The sequence below is a fragment of the Aspergillus udagawae genome (assembly GCF_001078395.1).
Source record: "Aspergillus udagawae IFM 46973 DNA, scaffold_9, whole genome shotgun sequence".
Classification (NCBI taxonomy): Eukaryota; Fungi; Ascomycota; class Eurotiomycetes; order Eurotiales; family Aspergillaceae; genus Aspergillus; species Aspergillus udagawae.
The window spans coordinates 1,054,661-1,073,041 of NW_025091272.1; the positions used below are offsets into that span (position 1 = coordinate 1,054,661).

Here is an 18,381-nt window from a genome sequence, read left to right on the forward strand (position 1 = left end):
ACCAGTACGTACAGCATCATGCTCTCCTACGTTATGTATTTGATCTATGGATTACGAGCTAACATGATCTTTTTTCTGCGATTTTACAGTGCAGATGTAGGTCTTCCTGAGCCGTTCGGACCAACCCAGTGCCCATTTGCCCAACCTCATCCCATTCATCGACTCGATCTACGCGGAACATCCGGAAAAGCCATGACTGACAAGTTTCGATCAATAGTTTCGTCAAGACCCTGACGGGTAAGACCATTACCCTCGACGTTGAGTCGAGCGACACCATCGACAATGTCAAGGCCAAGATCCAGGACAAGGAGGGTATCCCCCCTGACCAGCAGCGCCTGATCTTCGCTGGTAAGCAGCTTGAGGATGGCCGCACCCTGAGCGACTACAACATCCAGAAGGTACGCGAATTCTCTATCGGACGACGCTTGGGTTTCGTTTCATTATGCGCATGGGGTATTCTCGGATGATGCGGGTTGTTCGCTGGATTGCTGGACTTGGTTTCCGGATCCTCCGGCAGGGAACGTCTGCGCTAGGGGATGATTGGATTGTTACGGGGGATATATGACTATTGAGAAGGATATGTTGGGCTGACCGGACACTTGCACACATTTAGGAGTCCACTCTCCACCTCGTCCTCCGTCTGCGTGGTGGTATCATTGAGCCCTCCCTCAAGGCTCTTGCTTCCAAGTACAACTGCGAGAAGTCCATCTGCCGCAAGTGCTACGTACGTCTTTGTCCCGATCGCTCGACCCGACCTGTGAACCATTACAGGGGACGCTCGACTTGGAAGTCTTTTGCTAACCTGATCCCTGGATAGGCCCGTCTTCCTCCCCGTGCCACCAACTGCCGTAAGAAGAAGTGCGGTCACACCAACCAGCTGCGCCCCAAGAAGAAGCTCAAGTAAACGATTTCTATCTTGTTGCGGTTTTTCTGCGTTGCTGGGGGAAAGAGATGCTCGGAGATATGACGTGATTGCTGCATGGGAGGTTTTAAAAGGCGTTGGAATGATGAAACATTATAGCCGAAGTCACATATTTTAGTTGACCCCTCTCGAAAGAAGTTGCGCAATCGAACATCTGTAAAATTCAATTTTGCTCTCTCGAACCTATGCCGCGGGAAATACGAATACAAATTTGCGTTCAATAAGAACCCTTGCAGGGAAATATGAGACTGAGGTACAGAAAACTCCGGGTGAACGACGTTGTGCTGCCTGAGCCAACATCGTGCCTCCCGGATAACCATTGTAAATCGAAGACATTCGGTCCTCTCACATCAGAACATCCGTCTCTTATCATCATGGTCGTCATCATCGTGGTCCTTGTTCTTCTTGGAAACGGGGCTTGCATGCCTGCACCTCGTTAGTAAAATGATCAGTTGACCCAAAACAACCCGACTTACGCAAAGAACAATATCTTGATGGCAATCGCGAAACCGGCATGGAGAACAATGACCAAGATCAAGAGGATCTTGCTCGTCTTCGCATCCGTAGCACTCAGAACAGGATACAAGTTCCGAAGCAGGAAGAAGACCGTCCAGCCGAAGCCAACCCCCACAAGAGCCCAGTTGAGCGCAGTGAGAGGGCTCCAGCTCACCAGCGCGATAGCGATCCAAACGAGATTCGAATAGCCGTACAGCGCCCAACATTCGATCAAGTCCGCGGTGGAGCTACCGAACCAGCGCAACGCACCCCACAGAGCGATGGGGATGATGCCCGTGTACCCGTAAACCAACCCCGCAGCACCCGAAAGAAGGGTGAAGTCGTATTCGAAATGCTTGTCGTTGTTGTTCGAGAGCCATTGCGAGATCGTGCCGGTCAGGAAGAGGATGACGACTACCGTTGTTGCGATCCAGAACGGACCGTACAGGTCCGCGTTACCTTCCAGAACATCGAGGAAGTTGGTGCGTGGGTAGAGCGCCGACACACATCTCCGGAGCACCTCGTTTGTATCGACGTCGAAGAACTGCGAGTAGTAATGGATAGACCACCAGGCATGTTTGGAGGGCGTGCCGCCGGGGGATCTGTCGCGGCCGCGGGAGGTGCCTGCGCCGAGGAAAGGAGCGGAATCTTGCTGGGCTTTTGCGCTTCGGGGGTCGTTTTCAAAGTCTGTTATTGAAGTTATAACAATCAGTGCTTGAAAGGTGGAAAAGGAGAGTTGCTTGCGAATTCGCCCTACTGGATGAGTGGAATTCGAGGTCTTCCTGGAGGTCGGTATGACCGAGGTCGCCCTAGAGTAACATTAGACCAAGTGTTCGCTAAGATATGAGCATTGAAATCAATTATTTACCTCGGCGTCGACATCTACAACCACATCATATCCCCGGTTTGCCATATCGGCTTCCTGTTCTTATAATGAGCTGTTGTTGATCACGAAGGGAGAGGTGCAGGAAATTAGAGTACACATCAGCTGTCACGGCGCTGTTGATAAAGCCACACACCAGCCACTAGCTACTGTGGAGACACCTACGTATGCGAAGTTTGCTACAATATCAACACGATGCGACCTAGATAGTCTTGGGTGTAGAAATGGGCCTTAGACGAATTGATATATTGAGCAAGAATATTTTTGATTAATGGTACTATTGTACATACTCGTGCATTTTCACGGTATTGGCGCTTTTCATGTGTCACGTCTGCCGTGTCTTGTCGGCCAGTCACATCGAAATCATAGGAAGCCACTTGCGGAAAGTCGTTTTCAATCCAACGAAATATGACCACAAGGGTGTATCCAAACCTCTCTTCCGCATCCAGATAGACATCGCTCCAATGAAGATGGCCACTGCCACCGACCCGATGGTCCTCCTGTGATGCCACAAGAAGGTGATGGCCTTTTCTCTTAGTTCCTCGTTATGCAGCTGTCGTGTTTGTTTCTCGAACAGCCGTATCGCTTCGTCTCTGGTTTGCTTATTGAATGGATCCCGTGAAGTTTTGAGCACACTGTACTGAGAAATCCTCTTCCAAGCCCCGAAAGGCAAAAGCTCAGGTGGATAATCGGTGAACAGTTGCACAGCGCTCGATATGAGGCTATCCAAATCAAGAGGCTGTGGTAATTTTGAAAGAGTAAAGTGCAACATCTCAGGTTCGTCTGCAGGAATCTCCAGCAACTCCTTCTTGCGTGAGAGTATGATCGCTGCGAAGAGGTAGATAGAAACGACAGGCTCCGTAGCCAGGAGGAAGTCAAACAGCCGTGCAATGTCGCTGTACTCCTGGATATCATGGGCATACAGTGTGAGTGTTGCTGCAAGGGCAAAGAATGGTTTTATGCCTCCGAGGTGCTCCCGCAAGGCCGGATCAGCTTTCTCGATAATCGCTGGAATAAGCTGCAAATGCTTCAGCGCAGGGGAGAGAGACGGCAGCATATAGTCCCTAATTCGGAATAAGGAGATATTGGTCACAGCTTGGGCTGCCTCCTTTTCACCAAGTACCAGAAGTAGTACTTGCACGATATCATGGTACCCCTGGAAGTAACAGAGCATCGGGTATTTCCGAAGTACTTTCCTGATGAGAATGGATAATTCGTCCTTCTTCAGCAACAGTTCATCCTCAGCGCCTATAAATATGTTCAGCCAATGATAGCGAGTATTTGCAGATCCTGAGAGTTGTACATTGAGGGTAGTACACAAAGGACCGATTTACGTCCAGTTGAACCTGGTCTTCATCTCCATGCGAAGGCAGGTCATCCCAAGATGCGAAATCTGAGTCTTGCACATCTCTGTCACTTCGAAGAAAAATGGGCCCTAGATTGATGTTACCAAGGTATTAACTATCCGTTCACCAGCAACTTACAGGCTGATCGCCTGAGGTCATCGTTCAAGAGACCGCCCTCGGAGGTCGCATACGAGATGAGAGCATCTAAATCACGTAAATTGCATGCTTTTCGAATCGCTTCCTCTTTCTTGGACCGAGCGGTATCCGCATTGTCTGAATACAACAACTTCCCTGAGGGATCGTTTCTAGGTACTTCTTGTTTTTCGTCCAGGGTCCCTTCCGGCTGCGTAGTGGAAGAGTCATCCATTTTGACAAATGGATGGATCAAAGCTCGCCCCTTAACACGAGGCACAAAATCTCATCTCTTAGCGGATTGAGACAGACTTGCGGCATCAAATGCCCGCCAAGATAAGAAGAAGGGCACTGTCTGTGTTGTGTCCTGTCTGGAGGATTAAGACAGGCTGAGTATTACGCAATAAAGATGAGCCTCCTGAATTGAAAACGAAACATTGCCATAAAGCGAGGATATTTACTTTGGTAATCCCCGATCAACACCAAGCGCCCGTCTATAGGATGATGAGCAGCAGCAAGCGCATGTAAAGACAGCAATCAATGTAGGAGCCGAGTTCCTAAAGTTGATGCGCGCAGCCAGAAATGGCAAACCTGCCGGCCTCAGGCCGCCATCATCGGATGTCCCGTGATTTGATTGAACCATCCACCGCCCAAAGAAGGAAAGGGAACAATTACATTATTGCTGAGCTCTGACGAGAGGGGAACCGTGAATCTCCTATTAGAACTCCCATCTAAGGAGATATTGGCATTGGTTCTGGTCTATGCTATCACGAGTGGACTGTGGCTTAGCTGTGGAAAGAGCAGAAACGCCAGGTTCCTCCGTACAAGCCACAATAGTGGTGCAACTACAAGGAGGGGTATAGACTAAGATACTGGCCATTCTTCGGCAAATTAATACTGGCAATCGGATTGCTGCGAGTATCATCTGAGTCACCGTTGCAGTCCCTTCAAAGGCGTTCGTCAAACTCTCCCGGTCGATTTCACCGTTCTGACTGAGGGTCCAAAAGTAAAAGTGAAGGCGTTATTGCAAAAACACGTATAGTTTTGCTATACTGTAAGTGATTTTTCCCGTTGCCCCTCCTCACCTAGACGAACTCTTACTGACTTGTCGCTAGATAAAATAATCTATGCGGGCTGCTGCTTGGCGATGATTATTCTGCTCTATGACCAAAGTTATTTGCTTACTCCACAAGTTGCGGAATTGCCATACTGTGACTGCTCCAATCTCCCGTAGCGGACTCAAAATGGGACCAGGCACCGAGACTACTCTGCTTCGTGAACAAAGGCACCTACTTGACTTCTAAATTCTGTGCATGGCCTAGCTTTCCGGGAGAGTCTTCCATTCACCTCCATATTATTGCCAGCATTGTTGTCGGAGATTTTGCGAGTCACCATGTCCCTTTCATTGTCTGATCGAGGTTCTGATGCTCCTGGCAAGCGACAGGATATGGATCAAATGGATATAGAGCAAGAAGGGTCATCAACTACGAAACCCATTGTTGGGTTGCTCTCTCAGACGCTGGTCTCCAGCCCCATCATCCAATTGATTCTACCAGCGCGCTTGAGAAGCAAGCACCAAAATGATGTCGTATTTGTTGGCGAAAGGCACATACAAATCAAAGAAGCACTATCAGGCGTCCACTTGGAAGACGTCAATTCAAAATCTGACTTCGATGCCTACATCATGGCAGCGAAGGTCATCAATGTGAGCACAGAATTACCTTGGGAGGCCCAGATGAAGCTGGCAGCCAGCAAAGCAACTGTCACGGATCCTGGATCGCGGCAAGAGCTCCCACCACAAATACTGGTTCTCAGTCTTGCATCGAGAGAACTAGTCTTCCTTTATTTTTCGTCAACGAGCGGCCACTTCATTCACCATCATCGACCTTTACCAAATGATGTCAGTACATTCGAGAGGTTTGGCCGGAACATCGCGGTGGAGCCGCGGTAAGTCTTATCTCTATATTTGCAACAACCCACCTGATGGATTAAAAAGGTCCCGTGCGGTAGCAGTTAGTGCTTCGGCCGACTATTTTGGAGTGTTCATGTTGAAGAAGCCGCCAGTTCTCCAGTCACAGATGGCTTCAAGCCAATTAGATCCTATCACAGAGGTATGCGCCTCAATCCAGCGCTCGATATTCGTCCCGGACACTCACCGCAGCACCACTTCTGTAGGAACGCTTCTTTCGGGTAGAAGGCGACATCCTGTTCATGGAGTTTTTGTACCCGAAAGCCGAAGATGGTGATAAAGTCATTCTGCTGCTCTTGGTTTCACAGGATCAGGGGACGCAAGCTATCTGCTATGAATGGCATGCAGACGAGACAATACGACGAGTGTCTCCAAGGATTACAAAGAGGTCTCTGCCTCCTGAAGATACATTGCCCACGATGTTGATTCCATTGACCAAGACGTCCTCCTTTATGCTAATCACAACGACTTCAATGGCTGTCTACAAGAATAGGCTTGACCCGCGAACACAGGCCAGTCGATACCCTCTCCCTGTGCCTGATCGCGAATCTAAAAAAGCACCACTTTGGACGCGTTGGGCAAGGCCATTGCGCAATTGGTCATATAACCAAAGACACGACGATATCTACCTTTGCCGTGAGGATGGTAGGGTCTTTTATTTGGGGATCGGCAACGAAGGGGAACTGGAAAATCAAGCCCATCTGGGACAACTCTGCTGCGACGTCGATGCTGCATTTGATATCCTCGATATTGGTCATGAAGGTGGAGACCTCCTTTTGGCCGCTGGAACCACAGGAGACGGCGGCCTTTTTGTTCAAAAGGCTCGTGACCAACCTCGATGTGTCCAAAAATTCATCAACTGGTCCCCAGTTACGGATTCCGTCATTGTGAGCTCCGGCCAAGACTCATCAGCCTCAGACACAGCCAGAGACCGATTATTCGTGTGCTCCGCGTCCTCCTATGGGCGAGGTGCAATATTCGAACTTCGCCATGGCTTGGAGGCACAGATTGGCTTGGTCGTCTCCCTTGAAGAGTTGTCAAGCACGAGGGATATTTGGACAATGTCGGATGATATGAATGGAGGTGTATACATATTAATCTCCGATCCCGTCTCCTCTATTCTTCTGTATCTGTCTGCGGACTTCGGGGAAGAGATGTGTGCTATAGACGAAGCAGATTCTGGGCTGGACTTTAGTACCCAGACCTTGGCAGCCGGATGCACCAGCTCCGGCGTGCTTGTCCAAATTACTGAGAAGGCGATTCTTCTCGGTACAGCGAATGAGACCACTCTGAGGGCTCGCTTTGAGTTTGGCGCTGACCAAAGTGTTGCTGTTGCTGCCGTCCACAGCTCGGCATCATTGATTGTATCTGCTGTGCGAACAAAACATGAGATGCACCTCTCTCTCAGGAGCATTAACATTTCCCAAGACCAGCTTCACTTGTCCGAGATTGATCAGCCTTTACCATTACCCTATGAGCCTGTTTGCATTCTCGTTGAGGTTCTGGGTACTTTTACTCTCATATTTGTTGGCACAGGCAATGGGAAAGTCTTGATCTACAACTTTAGAGACTCAACCATGCTCCTGTCAGAAGTCTCCACTGAAGTGGATAATGGAGACGATCTGTCGAAAGCAATCGAAAGCCTTGCTGTGCTCGCCATTGACACCGTTGGACCTTCCCAGAAATACACAATACTCTGTGGGTTAAGAAGCGGTATTCTGGTCCCGTTTGAGATGACGTTAGACCATGGTGACAAGAAATGTGCAATTGGTATGCTAAACCTGACATTGAATCTCAGAGCTTCGCTGACAGGTGTATCTTTTTTCTAGGGGTCAAACAAGCGATTCCCCGTCGAATTGGGGATACTTCTGTCAAGATACAAAGTAGGGGACACTTCGCTTTGCTGACCTGTGGACGTGGGTTCTGGCAGGCGTCGTGTCCGCGGAAAGACGGCGTATTAGACCCTAATCTTCACATGCAGAGGATATGGGTCACCGATCAGAATAACGTAAGTCTACATTTCCGTCTTCAAATCTCACTGCTTCTCCTGACATTTTGTAGCCTGCGTATCATCCAGGCAACGTCCACAGTTTCGCCATGGCAAGAGTCATTGATCCCAACATCGATGGCGAATCCGACACCTTATTCTGCATCGCCGACGGTCAGCTTTTGATTTGCACGCTGGATCACGCTGCGAAGACAGTTCCTCGAAGGATTGATCTACCAGGAAGCGCGAGCAAGTTAGCTTATTCCAACTATCTGCGAAGCCTCATTGTCGCGTACACTCGAACTGAACTCGATACGGAATCTGATCCAATCAGAAGACTGACCCGGCCTTTCATTGAGTTCGTGGAGCCGGATACGCAACACGGGGTCTCAAAGTCCGTTGACATCTGTGAAGACGGTTATTCGGCGTGGAGACCTCATGGAGCGGCTGGAGAAAAGATCAGTTGTATCTTGGAATGGACACCTAAGAAAGGCGATGAAGAATACCACTTCATTGTTATCGGAACAGCTAGAAAACAGCAGCAAGAACGGGGACGAGTCATTTTTCTACAAGCGTCCCGCAACTCGTCCGATTCATCGAGGATTGAATGCTCCGTGAAATATATCCATAAATTTGAGAGTCCTGTTTACGCGATTGCTCCATACGGTGACTTCACATTGATGGTCTCGACGGGTCATGAGATCGTACCATTGGAGCCCAAGCTGTCACAGACACGTCGTGTTCGAGCAGCGAGGTACCCAATGCTTTCCCCAGCGATTTCCTTAAGTTGCCATGAACCCTACGTATACATGTCGACATCGAGGGAGTCGCTGATGGTGCTCAAATCCTCTGACGACAAGTTGCTGCTTCATGCTTACGATCGTCAGAAGCATGACGGACTTTCTCATATTCACATTGGGGGTGAGACTAATTTGACGATCACCAGTAGCAGAGGCGGCAGAGTCAGCATACTCTCAGAGAATGGTGTTACGGCCAACGACAAAATGATGCCAGTTGCGCTGTGTGAAGCACATCTTCCATCATCCGTGATGAAGCTCATCTCAGGATCTAAACCATCTCCATTTTCTCTCTCATCGCAAGTGTACTATGGCACCGCTATGAACGGGATAGCATATCGGTTTTTAACCCTAAAAGAGAAAGAGTGGCGCTTACTACGTCTGCTGCAGAATCTCTGTATCAGAGATCCAATACTATGCCCTTTCACACCCAAAAGGAAACGAAGACGCAACCCGGCGACGAATGGTATCGCAGAGCCCCAGCCTTCACACATGCACATCGACGGCGGCATACTGAGTCGCCTCGTGATGCGTGGTCCGGATTATTTGACAAAAATGTTGACGACCCAGGATTTTGAAGACGCAGCCTTTCCAGAAAACGGCACTGCTCAAGCCACTCTGGAGCTATTCACTGAGCTGTCCAGCAATCTGCTGGGAGAATCCCCTGACCAAGTCGAAAGGGTCATGAGATGGTTGGAGAAGGCCCTTCATGTGGAGTTCTGAATATGGCAGAGACGGCAGACGACGCATGCAGCTATGATCTTCCTTGTATTGTTGAGAGGAGGGCGCTAATCGTCTTCTTATGTATTAGTAGCAATGAACACATTCTCATGGTTCGATATAGGAAGACCATAGATAGATTCCAACATAGTACCCTTAGAAAAGAAGTTCTGTGTAGACCAAAATCGTATTAGCCTTGAATAAAGCGGACTCGAACTTTCGGAGACAAAGCGTAACTATAGGTACTCTGCTGGCTGCCATTAATAGTGGCGAGTAAGGCAGTGTCGTGCCACCAACTGGCGGCGATTCGGCTCGCATAACAGAGAGTCCCCACCAAACCAACCCAAAATTCTTATTATTTCTCCAAGAGCGCCGACCGCCGCTCTCGTCTTATCAACCACCAGAAGAGGGGGGAAAAAGTGGTTCTCTGTACCTTTCTCACCGTCTCTCTTTTTCATTTCTTTCGTTGAGGAGATTTTCAGGCCGGCCATCTTTTTCGCCGCCGCTCCTCTCGATTAGATTCTATCGGTTGCCGCGTATCGCAGCCCAAAGACTTCGATATTGTTCGTGTGCCCGCCACAGCTCGTTTACGATTATTGCAACAAATAAAATCGCCTTTAATACTAACTTCTTGAAGTATCTAGGTGATTTTCATTGATCTATCGCTTTCACTACACCGGTCGCTCCTATCATTACAACTTAGAAAATGGCGCCAAAGAAGAAGGGAAACAAAAAGCAGGATGACGACTGGGAGGCCGAGCTGGGGGAGAGTATTGCCCCCGTCAGTGAGCAGCCTAAGGAGGAGACTCCTGCGGACGCCGCTCCCGAAGAGGATGGCATGAGTGGCGGTCTTCTCGCTGCTCTGAGAAAGAACAAGAACAAGAAGGCCAAGAAGGGCAAGCCGGTCAACGATTTCGTCGAGGGCGAGGATGCGACAGAGGAGGCGAATGGAGATGCCGATTTCTCCAGCAAGCAGCCTGAGGAAGGTACATTCGACGAGGAGGACGTTTTCGCCGGAAAGAAGAGCCAGAAGCCTGCTAAGGCTACACCTGCGGCCCCCGCTGCACCTGAAGGCGATGGCGAGATCCGCGTGAAGAGTAAGAAGGAGAAGGAGAGGGAAAAGAAGGAGAGAGAGAAGCAGCGTAAGAGGGAGCAGGTATGTGATGTGTCTGGTGCACTATTGTCCCCTTGTAAGGTGTGTTAGTACGGTGCTGATGTAGGATATCTGTATAGGCCTTAAAGAAGAAGACTACTGCTCCCGAGCCCAAGGCCGAGCCTGCCAAGGCTGAGATGAAAGAAGAGGCAGCACCCGCCGCTGCTGCTCCGACACCTGCTGCCACCGCTCCTGAGGCGCCCGGCAAGAAGAAGAAGCTCCCCGCCCATCTGGCCGCTATTCAGAAGCAACAGGAGGCTCTCCGGAAACAACGTGAAGAGGAAGAGCGACGTCTAGCTGAAGAAAGGGCCGCGGAGGAGGAGAGACTGCGCCGCGAAGCAGAGGAAGAGCAGAAGAGGGAGGAAGCTCGCCAGCGGAAGAAGGAGAAGGAGAGGGAAAAGAAGGAGCAGCTCCGAAGAGAAGGAAAGCTTCTCACCAAGGCCCAGAGGGAGGCAAAGGAGCGCAATGAACTTCGCATGAAGCAGATGCTTGCAGCCGGTGTGGGTAAGGTTGCTGGTCTCGAGGAGCCGGGAGTCGAGAAGAAAAAACCCGTGTACGACAACAGGAAGCGCAAGGGCCCCAAGAAGCAAGAGGAGGACCTTGAAGCTGCTGCTGCCCGTGCTCGCGCTCAACGTGAGGCTGAGGAGGAACGGCGCAGGAAGGAGGAAGAAGAGAAGAAGGCTAAGGCCGAGGCCGAGGCTGCCGCCGCCGCCGCCGCCGCCACTGCTGCTGCTGCTGACGAGGAGAGCGAAGTGGATGACTGGGAGAAGGCTGCTGAGGCCGAAGAAGACGTGAAGGACAGCTGGGATGCTCCTTCTGAGGACGAGGAGGAAAAAGCAGCCACAAACGGCGCAGCCAAGCCCGCGGCTGCAGCCCAAAAGAAGGTGCATGAGTCCGAATCCGAGGAAGATTCAGATGAAGATTCGGAATCTGAGTCAGAAGATGAGGAGCAGTCTGCGACGCAGAAGGCTATCGCTCAAAGAAAGGCCGAAGCTGCCGAGCGGAGGAAGAAGCAGCATGAGGAAGCATTGGCCGCACGTTCGAAGGACAATCTGCGCTCTCCTATTTGCTGTATTCTTGGACACGTCGATACCGGTAAAACCAAGTTACTGGATAAGATCCGACAGACGAATGTGCAAGAGGGCGAAGCTGGTGGTATTACCCAGCAGATTGGTGCTACGTACTTCCCCGTGGACGCTTTGCGCCAGAAGACCGCTGTGGTGAACAAGGACGGCAAGTTTGAGTTCAAGATTCCCGGTTTGCTGGTCATCGATACCCCTGGTCACGAGTCTTTCTCCAACTTGCGTTCGAGAGGTTCATCCCTCTGTAATATCGCCATTCTGGTTGTCGATATCATGCACGGTCTCGAGCCTCAGACTTTGGAGTCCATGAGATTGCTTCGGGATCGCAAGACTCCTTTCATTGTCGCCCTGAACAAGATTGACCGTCTCTATGGCTGGAAGAAGATCGACAACAACGGCTTCCAGGACAGTTTAGCCATGCAGAGCAAGGGTGTCCAGAACGAATTCCGCACCCGTCTTGAGCGCACAAAGGTTCTCTTCGCCGAGCAAGGTTTCAACGCCGAGCTCTACTACGAGAACAAGTCCATGGCCCGCAATGTCTCCTTGGTTCCCACTTCCGCTCACACCGGTGAAGGTATTCCCGACATGTTGAAGCTGTTGACCACCCTGACTCAGGAGCGTATGACCAACTCGCTCATGTACCTGTCCGAAGTTGAGTGTACTGTTCTCGAGGTCAAGGTTATTGAGGGTCTTGGTACCACCATTGATGTTGTTCTTTCGAACGGTATCCTCCGCGAGGGTGATCGGATCGTGCTCTGCGGTTTAAACGGCCCTATAGCGACGAATATTCGAGCATTGCTGACACCAGCTCCGCTTAAGGAACTCCGTCTCAAGTCGCAGTATGTTCACAACAAGGAGGTCAAGGCCGCTCTTGGTGTCAAGATCGCTGCGAACGACCTCGAGCATGCCATCGCAGGTTCGCGGTTGATGGTTGTTGGACCTGATGACGACGAGGAAGATATTGAGGAAGAAGTCATGTCCGATTTGGAGAACCTGCTGAGCAAGGTTTCCCGTGACCAGCGTGGTGTCAGTGTCCAGGCTTCTACCCTTGGTTCGCTCGAGGCTCTGCTCGAGTTCCTGCGTGTCTCCAAGATCCCTGTTGCCAACATTTCCATCGGCCCTGTCTACAAGCGTGATGTGATGATGTGTGGTACCATGTTGGAAAAGGCAAAGGAGTACGCTGTCATGCTTTGCTTCGATGTCAAGGTCGACAAGGAAGCGGCTGCTTACGCAGAAGAAGTCGGTGTCAAGATCTTCACGGCCGACATTATTTACCACCTGTTTGATGACTTCACCAAGCACATGGCAGAGTTAACCGAGAAGAGAAAGGAAGAGAGCAAACTTCTCGCTGTCTTCCCTTGTGTGCTTAGGCCCGTTGCTGTTTTCAACAAGAAAGACCCCATCGTCGTTGGTCTGGATGTTATTGAAGGCAGCTTGAGAATGCACACGCCAATTTCCGCGGTGAAGACCAACCCCACTACCGGTGCTAAGGAGATCATCGACCTTGGCAGAGTGTAAGTTTACGTTGACCCTGATTTGACATTCCTATTGCTAATCAAGTTCATGCAGTGTGGGTATTGAACGTGACCACAAGCCTATCCAGGTTTGCAAGAAGGGTCAACCTTCCGTCGCTGTTAAGATCGAAGGAGCCAACCAGCCTATGTACGGCCGTCAATTGGAAGAGAAGGACACCCTCTACTCGCACATTTCCCGTGCCAGTATCGACACCCTCAAGGAGTTCTACCGTTCCGACGTATCGATGGAGGAATGGGCTCTTATCAAGAAGCTCAAGCCCGTGTTTGACATTCCTTGATTCAATTCGTCTTAAATGTGACGGTCTCCTGCTGGAAGCCCACAACCGGTACATGCTCCTGATTGCTTGAGATTATCAGGCATGGTGAGATGACAAATACGGGCACAGACGAGACCATTGTAGGCGGCATGTTTCGGGGTTGGTATTTTAAGGGAGGCTCCTTGTACCAGTGAAAATAGCTTTTGCTTCCTCAATCTGGGAGGCTTTGATTTTACCTCATCAACAGAGCGCAATGATCTCCGCAGGAAGAAAAGAAGTCAAAAAGTGCTAGACTTGGACGGCTTTTATTGCACAAAAGCGATATATGCCTGTATATGACATGAGTTTATGTGGTCTGTATCTTGTCATGTTTCTGTTATAATGATATTTCCTTTTTGAATGAATCCCGCTCAATTTATGTATCTTATACCATAATATCAATAAGTGCATAAGACATAATTTCGAAAGTAGATCGACAATCCCTCCTAGGGCCTCCATTGAGACAATATCCAGTCAATAGTCAATCACAGCTTGGTAGAGAGCTCATCAGAACCACTATATACAGTATCTTGACAGGATAACCCCAAGTACATCGACATCGCTACAGTCTACTACTACATACCAGGCCCTACTCATGTTCGGGCCCCTCCCACTTCTCCACTCTCCCACCCTTATCAGCCCAGTCCAACCAACTCCCCTCATACACACCAATTCTGTCCGGGTTATACCCCGCCTGCACCGCCAACTGCGCCGCCGTATTCGCCCTCACGCCCGCCTTGCAGTAGAAGACGATATCTCCCTCTTCCTGGATCCCAGGCTTAGGGAACCCAAAGCGGGTCTCGAACTCGTCCGGCGTCAGAAAGAGCGCATCGGGCTGCGAGGCTAGAGGGACGGCTACGGCGGTGGGGATGATGCCGGTGGAGGTGAGTTCGGCCGGCTCGCGGACGTCAACGAGGATGAGTTTCCTCTGCGGGCTTGCTGGGGGTGATGGGGGTCCGTTAGGGTCGGATGGGAGGGCGGCGTTGATCTGTAGCGCATGTGCAAGTCATTGTTAGCGTTGAGTCTGGTGGTGCAGCGGTTGTTTGAGGTGGAGAGGGCATACGTCTTCGAACTTCCAGCTTCGGGGCGGCTGGGCTGTAGCGTGGTTGATGCGGCGGATGGTCTGCTGCCAGTGTGATAGCTGCTGCTGGATATTATTTCTCGATGCGAGCGCGAGCCTTGCGGTTTGAGATCTCGGCGCTGTATAGTAGCTTCGGGGGCTGGCTGGTGACGACAGAAGGGTCGTTACGGCGGCGTGGGGGGTAGCTTTCTGTGGGGTTTGCTTTGCAGTACGTGCTGCGAGAGCGGCAATGGGACGCCGGATTGAGAGTACCGAGGCCATGGTTGTAGCGATCTATTGTCTTGAGATGAATGTTAGCGATGGTTCTCCACGCTGATAAGAGAAGTTCACTGGCGTGGTTCCTCGCTTGGGGATTGTTGCATAGCAAGAAGAGGAATCACAGACAAATTAATACAAGCTTACCGAACGGACAATCAACTTGCTCCCAAACTGACTCACGCAGATAGATATCCGGATCTGTGAGATGAAGGTATCCGATTGATGTAGGCTTTGTAGCTCGGCTCTCTTGCGGCGGCTTCAGTGGGTGATGTCAATCTTCCGCAAGATCACCGCCTACCGCTTCAGACCCAGAATCTGGCTCGGCTCATGAATTGTCGTAGGGACGTAGTAGGATGTAAAATGGCATTCGTCTTGATTTCGGTCTTTATAATCGTTACTTCCCGGGTGAGTGCTTGTATTGTCTTTTTTTTTGCTGCTATTTTGTGGCAGGATTCTGGATGGCGTGGACGGCATTGAATTCGTATGTATTATGCAAATGAAGATATATACTGTCAGGACAACTGCTATCCGAGGCTACTAACATCAACGTAGAGTGTACGTAGGACGAAGGTGGATAGACGAACGTCTAAGCTAGCAGCGGTAATACAATAGTAGGTTAACTTAGCATTGGAGACTACCTGTGCACTTGCTTCGATATTGAATCGACCAATGCCTGTTGCTGATAGCTCGCCGCACAGCTCATCGTCCAAGGCGCCTATCATGCTGACTGAATTTGCACGTTGGCCTGAAAAAGACTATCACCATTGACAATAGAAACCTATACATATGTAGACGAAATCTATTTACAACCAAACATGCCTTGAGCACAAGAGTGCTCGAAACCAAAAATGAGAAGAACGAAGAGTCTGGATAATTAATATTACTAAGTAGCATAATCTAAAGATGCCATTGCCTCAGCTTTCTGGCTGAAGCAGACGATTCCGCATGAATCGCGTCATATCATATACCTTCGGGACTTCTTGAGCCCTGGGATAAGCATGGTTCGTCAAAAAGAATGTTGAACATCTCCATTCCCGCCATTCTTCCGCAATTTGAGAGACCCAGTGACTTTTGTATGGAATAATAGAATAATTGAATGGAAGAAAAATGTCCTCATCACTCTATCTCCAGGATAGAAAAAGACGCCGTATGATCGTCAATTGGCCGTTAATGCTTCGCAGATGCAAACGAATGCAGTGTTGCATACGGCGTCGACCAACTCGGCAAGGCTAGATACTTGAGAGATTTGAGAGATGAGAGATCACGCACGAGGACGGAATGTGAGGTGGCAATCATCCTAAAACAGAGTTAGAGTGCATAGCAGACAGAAAAGTGGATGAAGGTCATACCTCAGGGAAGATAGTGGCAAACACCTTGATATCCTCAGACTGAGGAGTGGGGGCGTGCTTCCAATCCATTTCCAGACTGGCCTTTCCAATCATTGCAATCAAGTTCAGCTGAGCATATGTTTGACCCAGGCAATAGTGGGGACCGGTACCGAAAACCAAAAAGTTCTTGGCTTGCTTTTCGGCATCACCGGTGATCCAGCGGTCCGGGTCGAAGGAGTCGGGATTAGGGTACGCCTCTGGGTCGTGGGTGGCAGGCCACACCGATGGAATGATCATTGAGCCCTTCGAGACGGTGATGGAGTCGGTAATGGGGAAATCCTTCTTGACCAAGTAGGGAACCATGATAACCGGCGGGCGGTAACGCAGAGTCTCCCTAACGACAGCACGAGTGTACTTCATCTCGTCGACCAGATCCATAGTGAGAGGAGCATTGACATTGCCGTTGCGCACCCGCAAGTTCTCTTCCCGAATCTTGTCAAGAACGTCGGGACGATCCGCCACGAGCTGGAACAACCAGGTGCAAGCCGCACTGGTGGCGTCCTGTGATGCGAACAGCAAAGTGAAAACAGTCTGGGCGATCTCGTAGTCGGTAAACTCACGGAGCAAGTGAGAAGGCTTGTCGGAGGCTTCCACGGGGAGTCCCTTGGCGATCTTCTCATTGTATTTGGCAGAGTCCTGCTGTGCCTTGACCCATGCGTCCATGATACAGGTGACTTCCCCACCAGCAGCCATATGAGCCTTGCTCTTCGCAGCACAGTTGGAAAACTCCTCGAGAACCATATCCGACGCCTTCTTTCCGTACCAGGCCTTGGTGAAGGGGAGGATGAAAGGGAAGTTGACCAGCTCCAAAGCGGCCGTAATCATGTAGTAATCATCCGCAATTTTCTTGATGGCCGCGTCAGTCATATAGTGGCCGACGAAGGTGCGGCAAGAGACCGCACACATGAGCTCACGGAACTCGGGCATCCAAGGCTCGGGCTTGTAATCGTTGGCCTTGGACTTCTCCAGGAAATGCTTGTAGTACTTGTTGTAACATTCTTCCATAACGGGGAGGTAGGAAGACAGAGCCGAGCGGGTGAAGAGACCGTTCAATCCCTTTCGGAATTCAACGTGCTCCTTGCCATCCAGAAACACCCAGTTGTCCGGGCCCAGGAGCTTGTGCGCGATGTCTACCACGCAAGGCTTGACGTAAGCTGGTGAATTGAAGATCTTGCGCGACATGTCGCGAGTGGACGCAATGACGACGAACCTACAAGGTGAAGGTGTCAGATACAAGCTCAGGAAATGGAGAGAAAAGTATTTTCCCATTCCGGGTGATATCTTACTTGTGGAAGACGGAAACGCAGCTCAACTCGCCGCTGTCCCATTTTGCCTTGTATTCGTGAAATTTGGGGTTCATGGACTGGAGGAAAGGCCCCATGAAAGGCAATTTGAAGGTTGGCCCAACGAGGGAGCCCTTGAGATAAAAGTATCGCACTGTATCCGGAGAAAATCAGTCATTTCGTCCCGAATGTCATGCGCCCGTCTCCTTGCAACAGAGACGGATCAGGTCCTGCTTACGCTGGTCATAGATAACAGCTGCGAAGAACAAAGTCGCCAAAGCCTTCCAGAAAGTAAAGCCATTGAGAACTGCAGGGAGAAAGTCGGCGTTGTAGAAGAGCTGAGGAGAGATTGTGGCATCAGCCGAAGGGGAGACAAAGCTCCCGTTGACGTTGGCCATGTCTAATAGCACGCGGTAGAGGAAGGATGGAGGAGGGAGATGGCTTCACACCCAAAAATTCAGGGAGATGCAGTTCTCATAAATTATTAATAAATGCGCGGGAGGGGAGAAATAATTCCAATTAATATGCTAGGGAAATTAGACACAGCGGATAGGACGGTTCCCGGTACGGCGAGGCCTAAGCGACCAGATCTGCAGTTTCCTTTGGACGAGTCCGATATCTTGGTACGGAGTAGAGACGATTGAAAATATCAAAAATACGGAAAGAATCTACAGAGTATCTCGTATGGATCATGATACTCACCGATAAAAGTGAGGGACCTCGTCGAAAGCGAGGTAGCCAGCATCAAATGATCATTTTTGTCATTTTACTTTTTCTGCATTACCCCTGAGAGTGTAAATGATCCGCAAACCAATCATAAAGTACGATGTCTGTGAGACCGGAAAGACCAAAGTCCCCCTCCCGTTGGCGAATCACGTCAAGACGACGCGTTTTCAAGAGAAATAGTGCCTTACCTACAATATCAGGTCAATACTAGTGCGGCGTATAGGTATTGTATTTCAATATCTGTACGGAGGTACTCCGTACTGCGACTGAACTAACCTATACAAACTGTGGAGTCCGGGAGTTGGCGTAAGCATACAGTGATTGCGGT

At 50.1% G+C, this 18,381-nt stretch overlaps 6 protein-coding genes across 6 annotated transcripts; 2 read left to right on the top strand and 4 right to left on the bottom strand.

The window, feature by feature from the left end:
• Positions 1 to 1,272: 1,272 nt before the first annotated feature.
• Positions 1,273 to 2,330, bottom strand: Aud_010605 (Yip1 family protein; the record flags this gene model as incomplete). Its single annotated transcript, XM_043295441.1, has 4 exons — positions 1,273 to 1,348; positions 1,399 to 2,104; positions 2,175 to 2,226; positions 2,286 to 2,330. 4 exons carry the CDS (start codon positions 2,328 to 2,330, stop codon positions 1,273 to 1,275), a joined length of 879 nt encoding a protein of 292 aa, XP_043151376.1.
• Positions 2,331 to 2,652: 322 nt separating this feature from the next.
• Positions 2,653 to 4,013, bottom strand: Aud_010606 (TBC domain-containing protein; the record flags this gene model as incomplete). The annotated part of the gene is made up of 3 exons (XM_043295442.1): positions 2,653 to 3,548; positions 3,604 to 3,735; positions 3,785 to 4,013. 3 exons carry the CDS (start codon positions 4,011 to 4,013, stop codon positions 2,653 to 2,655), a joined length of 1,257 nt encoding a protein of 418 aa, XP_043151377.1.
• A 1,158-nt stretch (positions 4,014 to 5,171) lies between these two features.
• thtA lies at positions 5,172 to 9,254 on the top strand (the record flags this gene model as incomplete). Its single annotated transcript, XM_043295443.1, has 5 exons — positions 5,172 to 5,725; positions 5,775 to 5,889; positions 5,954 to 7,517; positions 7,577 to 7,755; positions 7,809 to 9,254. 5 exons carry the CDS (start codon positions 5,172 to 5,174, stop codon positions 9,252 to 9,254), a joined length of 3,858 nt encoding a protein of 1,285 aa, XP_043151378.1.
• Positions 9,255 to 9,957: 703 nt separating this feature from the next.
• On the top strand, positions 9,958 to 13,299 carry Aud_010608 (putative mitochondrial translation initiation factor IF-2; the record flags this gene model as incomplete). The annotated part of the gene is made up of 3 exons (XM_043295444.1): positions 9,958 to 10,407; positions 10,485 to 13,000; positions 13,056 to 13,299. The coding sequence occupies 3 exons, from the start codon at positions 9,958 to 9,960 to the stop codon at positions 13,297 to 13,299; spliced, it is 3,210 nt and encodes a 1,069-aa protein (XP_043151379.1).
• A 607-nt stretch (positions 13,300 to 13,906) lies between these two features.
• Aud_010609 (rhodanese-like domain-containing protein) lies at positions 13,907 to 14,659 on the bottom strand (the record flags this gene model as incomplete). Its single annotated transcript, XM_043295445.1, has 2 exons — positions 13,907 to 14,305; positions 14,381 to 14,659. The coding sequence occupies 2 exons, from the start codon at positions 14,657 to 14,659 to the stop codon at positions 13,907 to 13,909; spliced, it is 678 nt and encodes a 225-aa protein (XP_043151380.1).
• Positions 14,660 to 15,917: 1,258 nt separating this feature from the next.
• Positions 15,918 to 17,725, bottom strand: erg5 (C-22 sterol desaturase erg5; the record flags this gene model as incomplete). The annotated part of the gene is made up of 4 exons (XM_043295446.1): positions 15,918 to 15,953; positions 16,006 to 17,254; positions 17,331 to 17,481; positions 17,566 to 17,725. The coding sequence occupies 4 exons, from the start codon at positions 17,723 to 17,725 to the stop codon at positions 15,918 to 15,920; spliced, it is 1,596 nt and encodes a 531-aa protein (XP_043151381.1).
• Between the last annotated feature and the right edge of the window lie 656 nt (positions 17,726 to 18,381).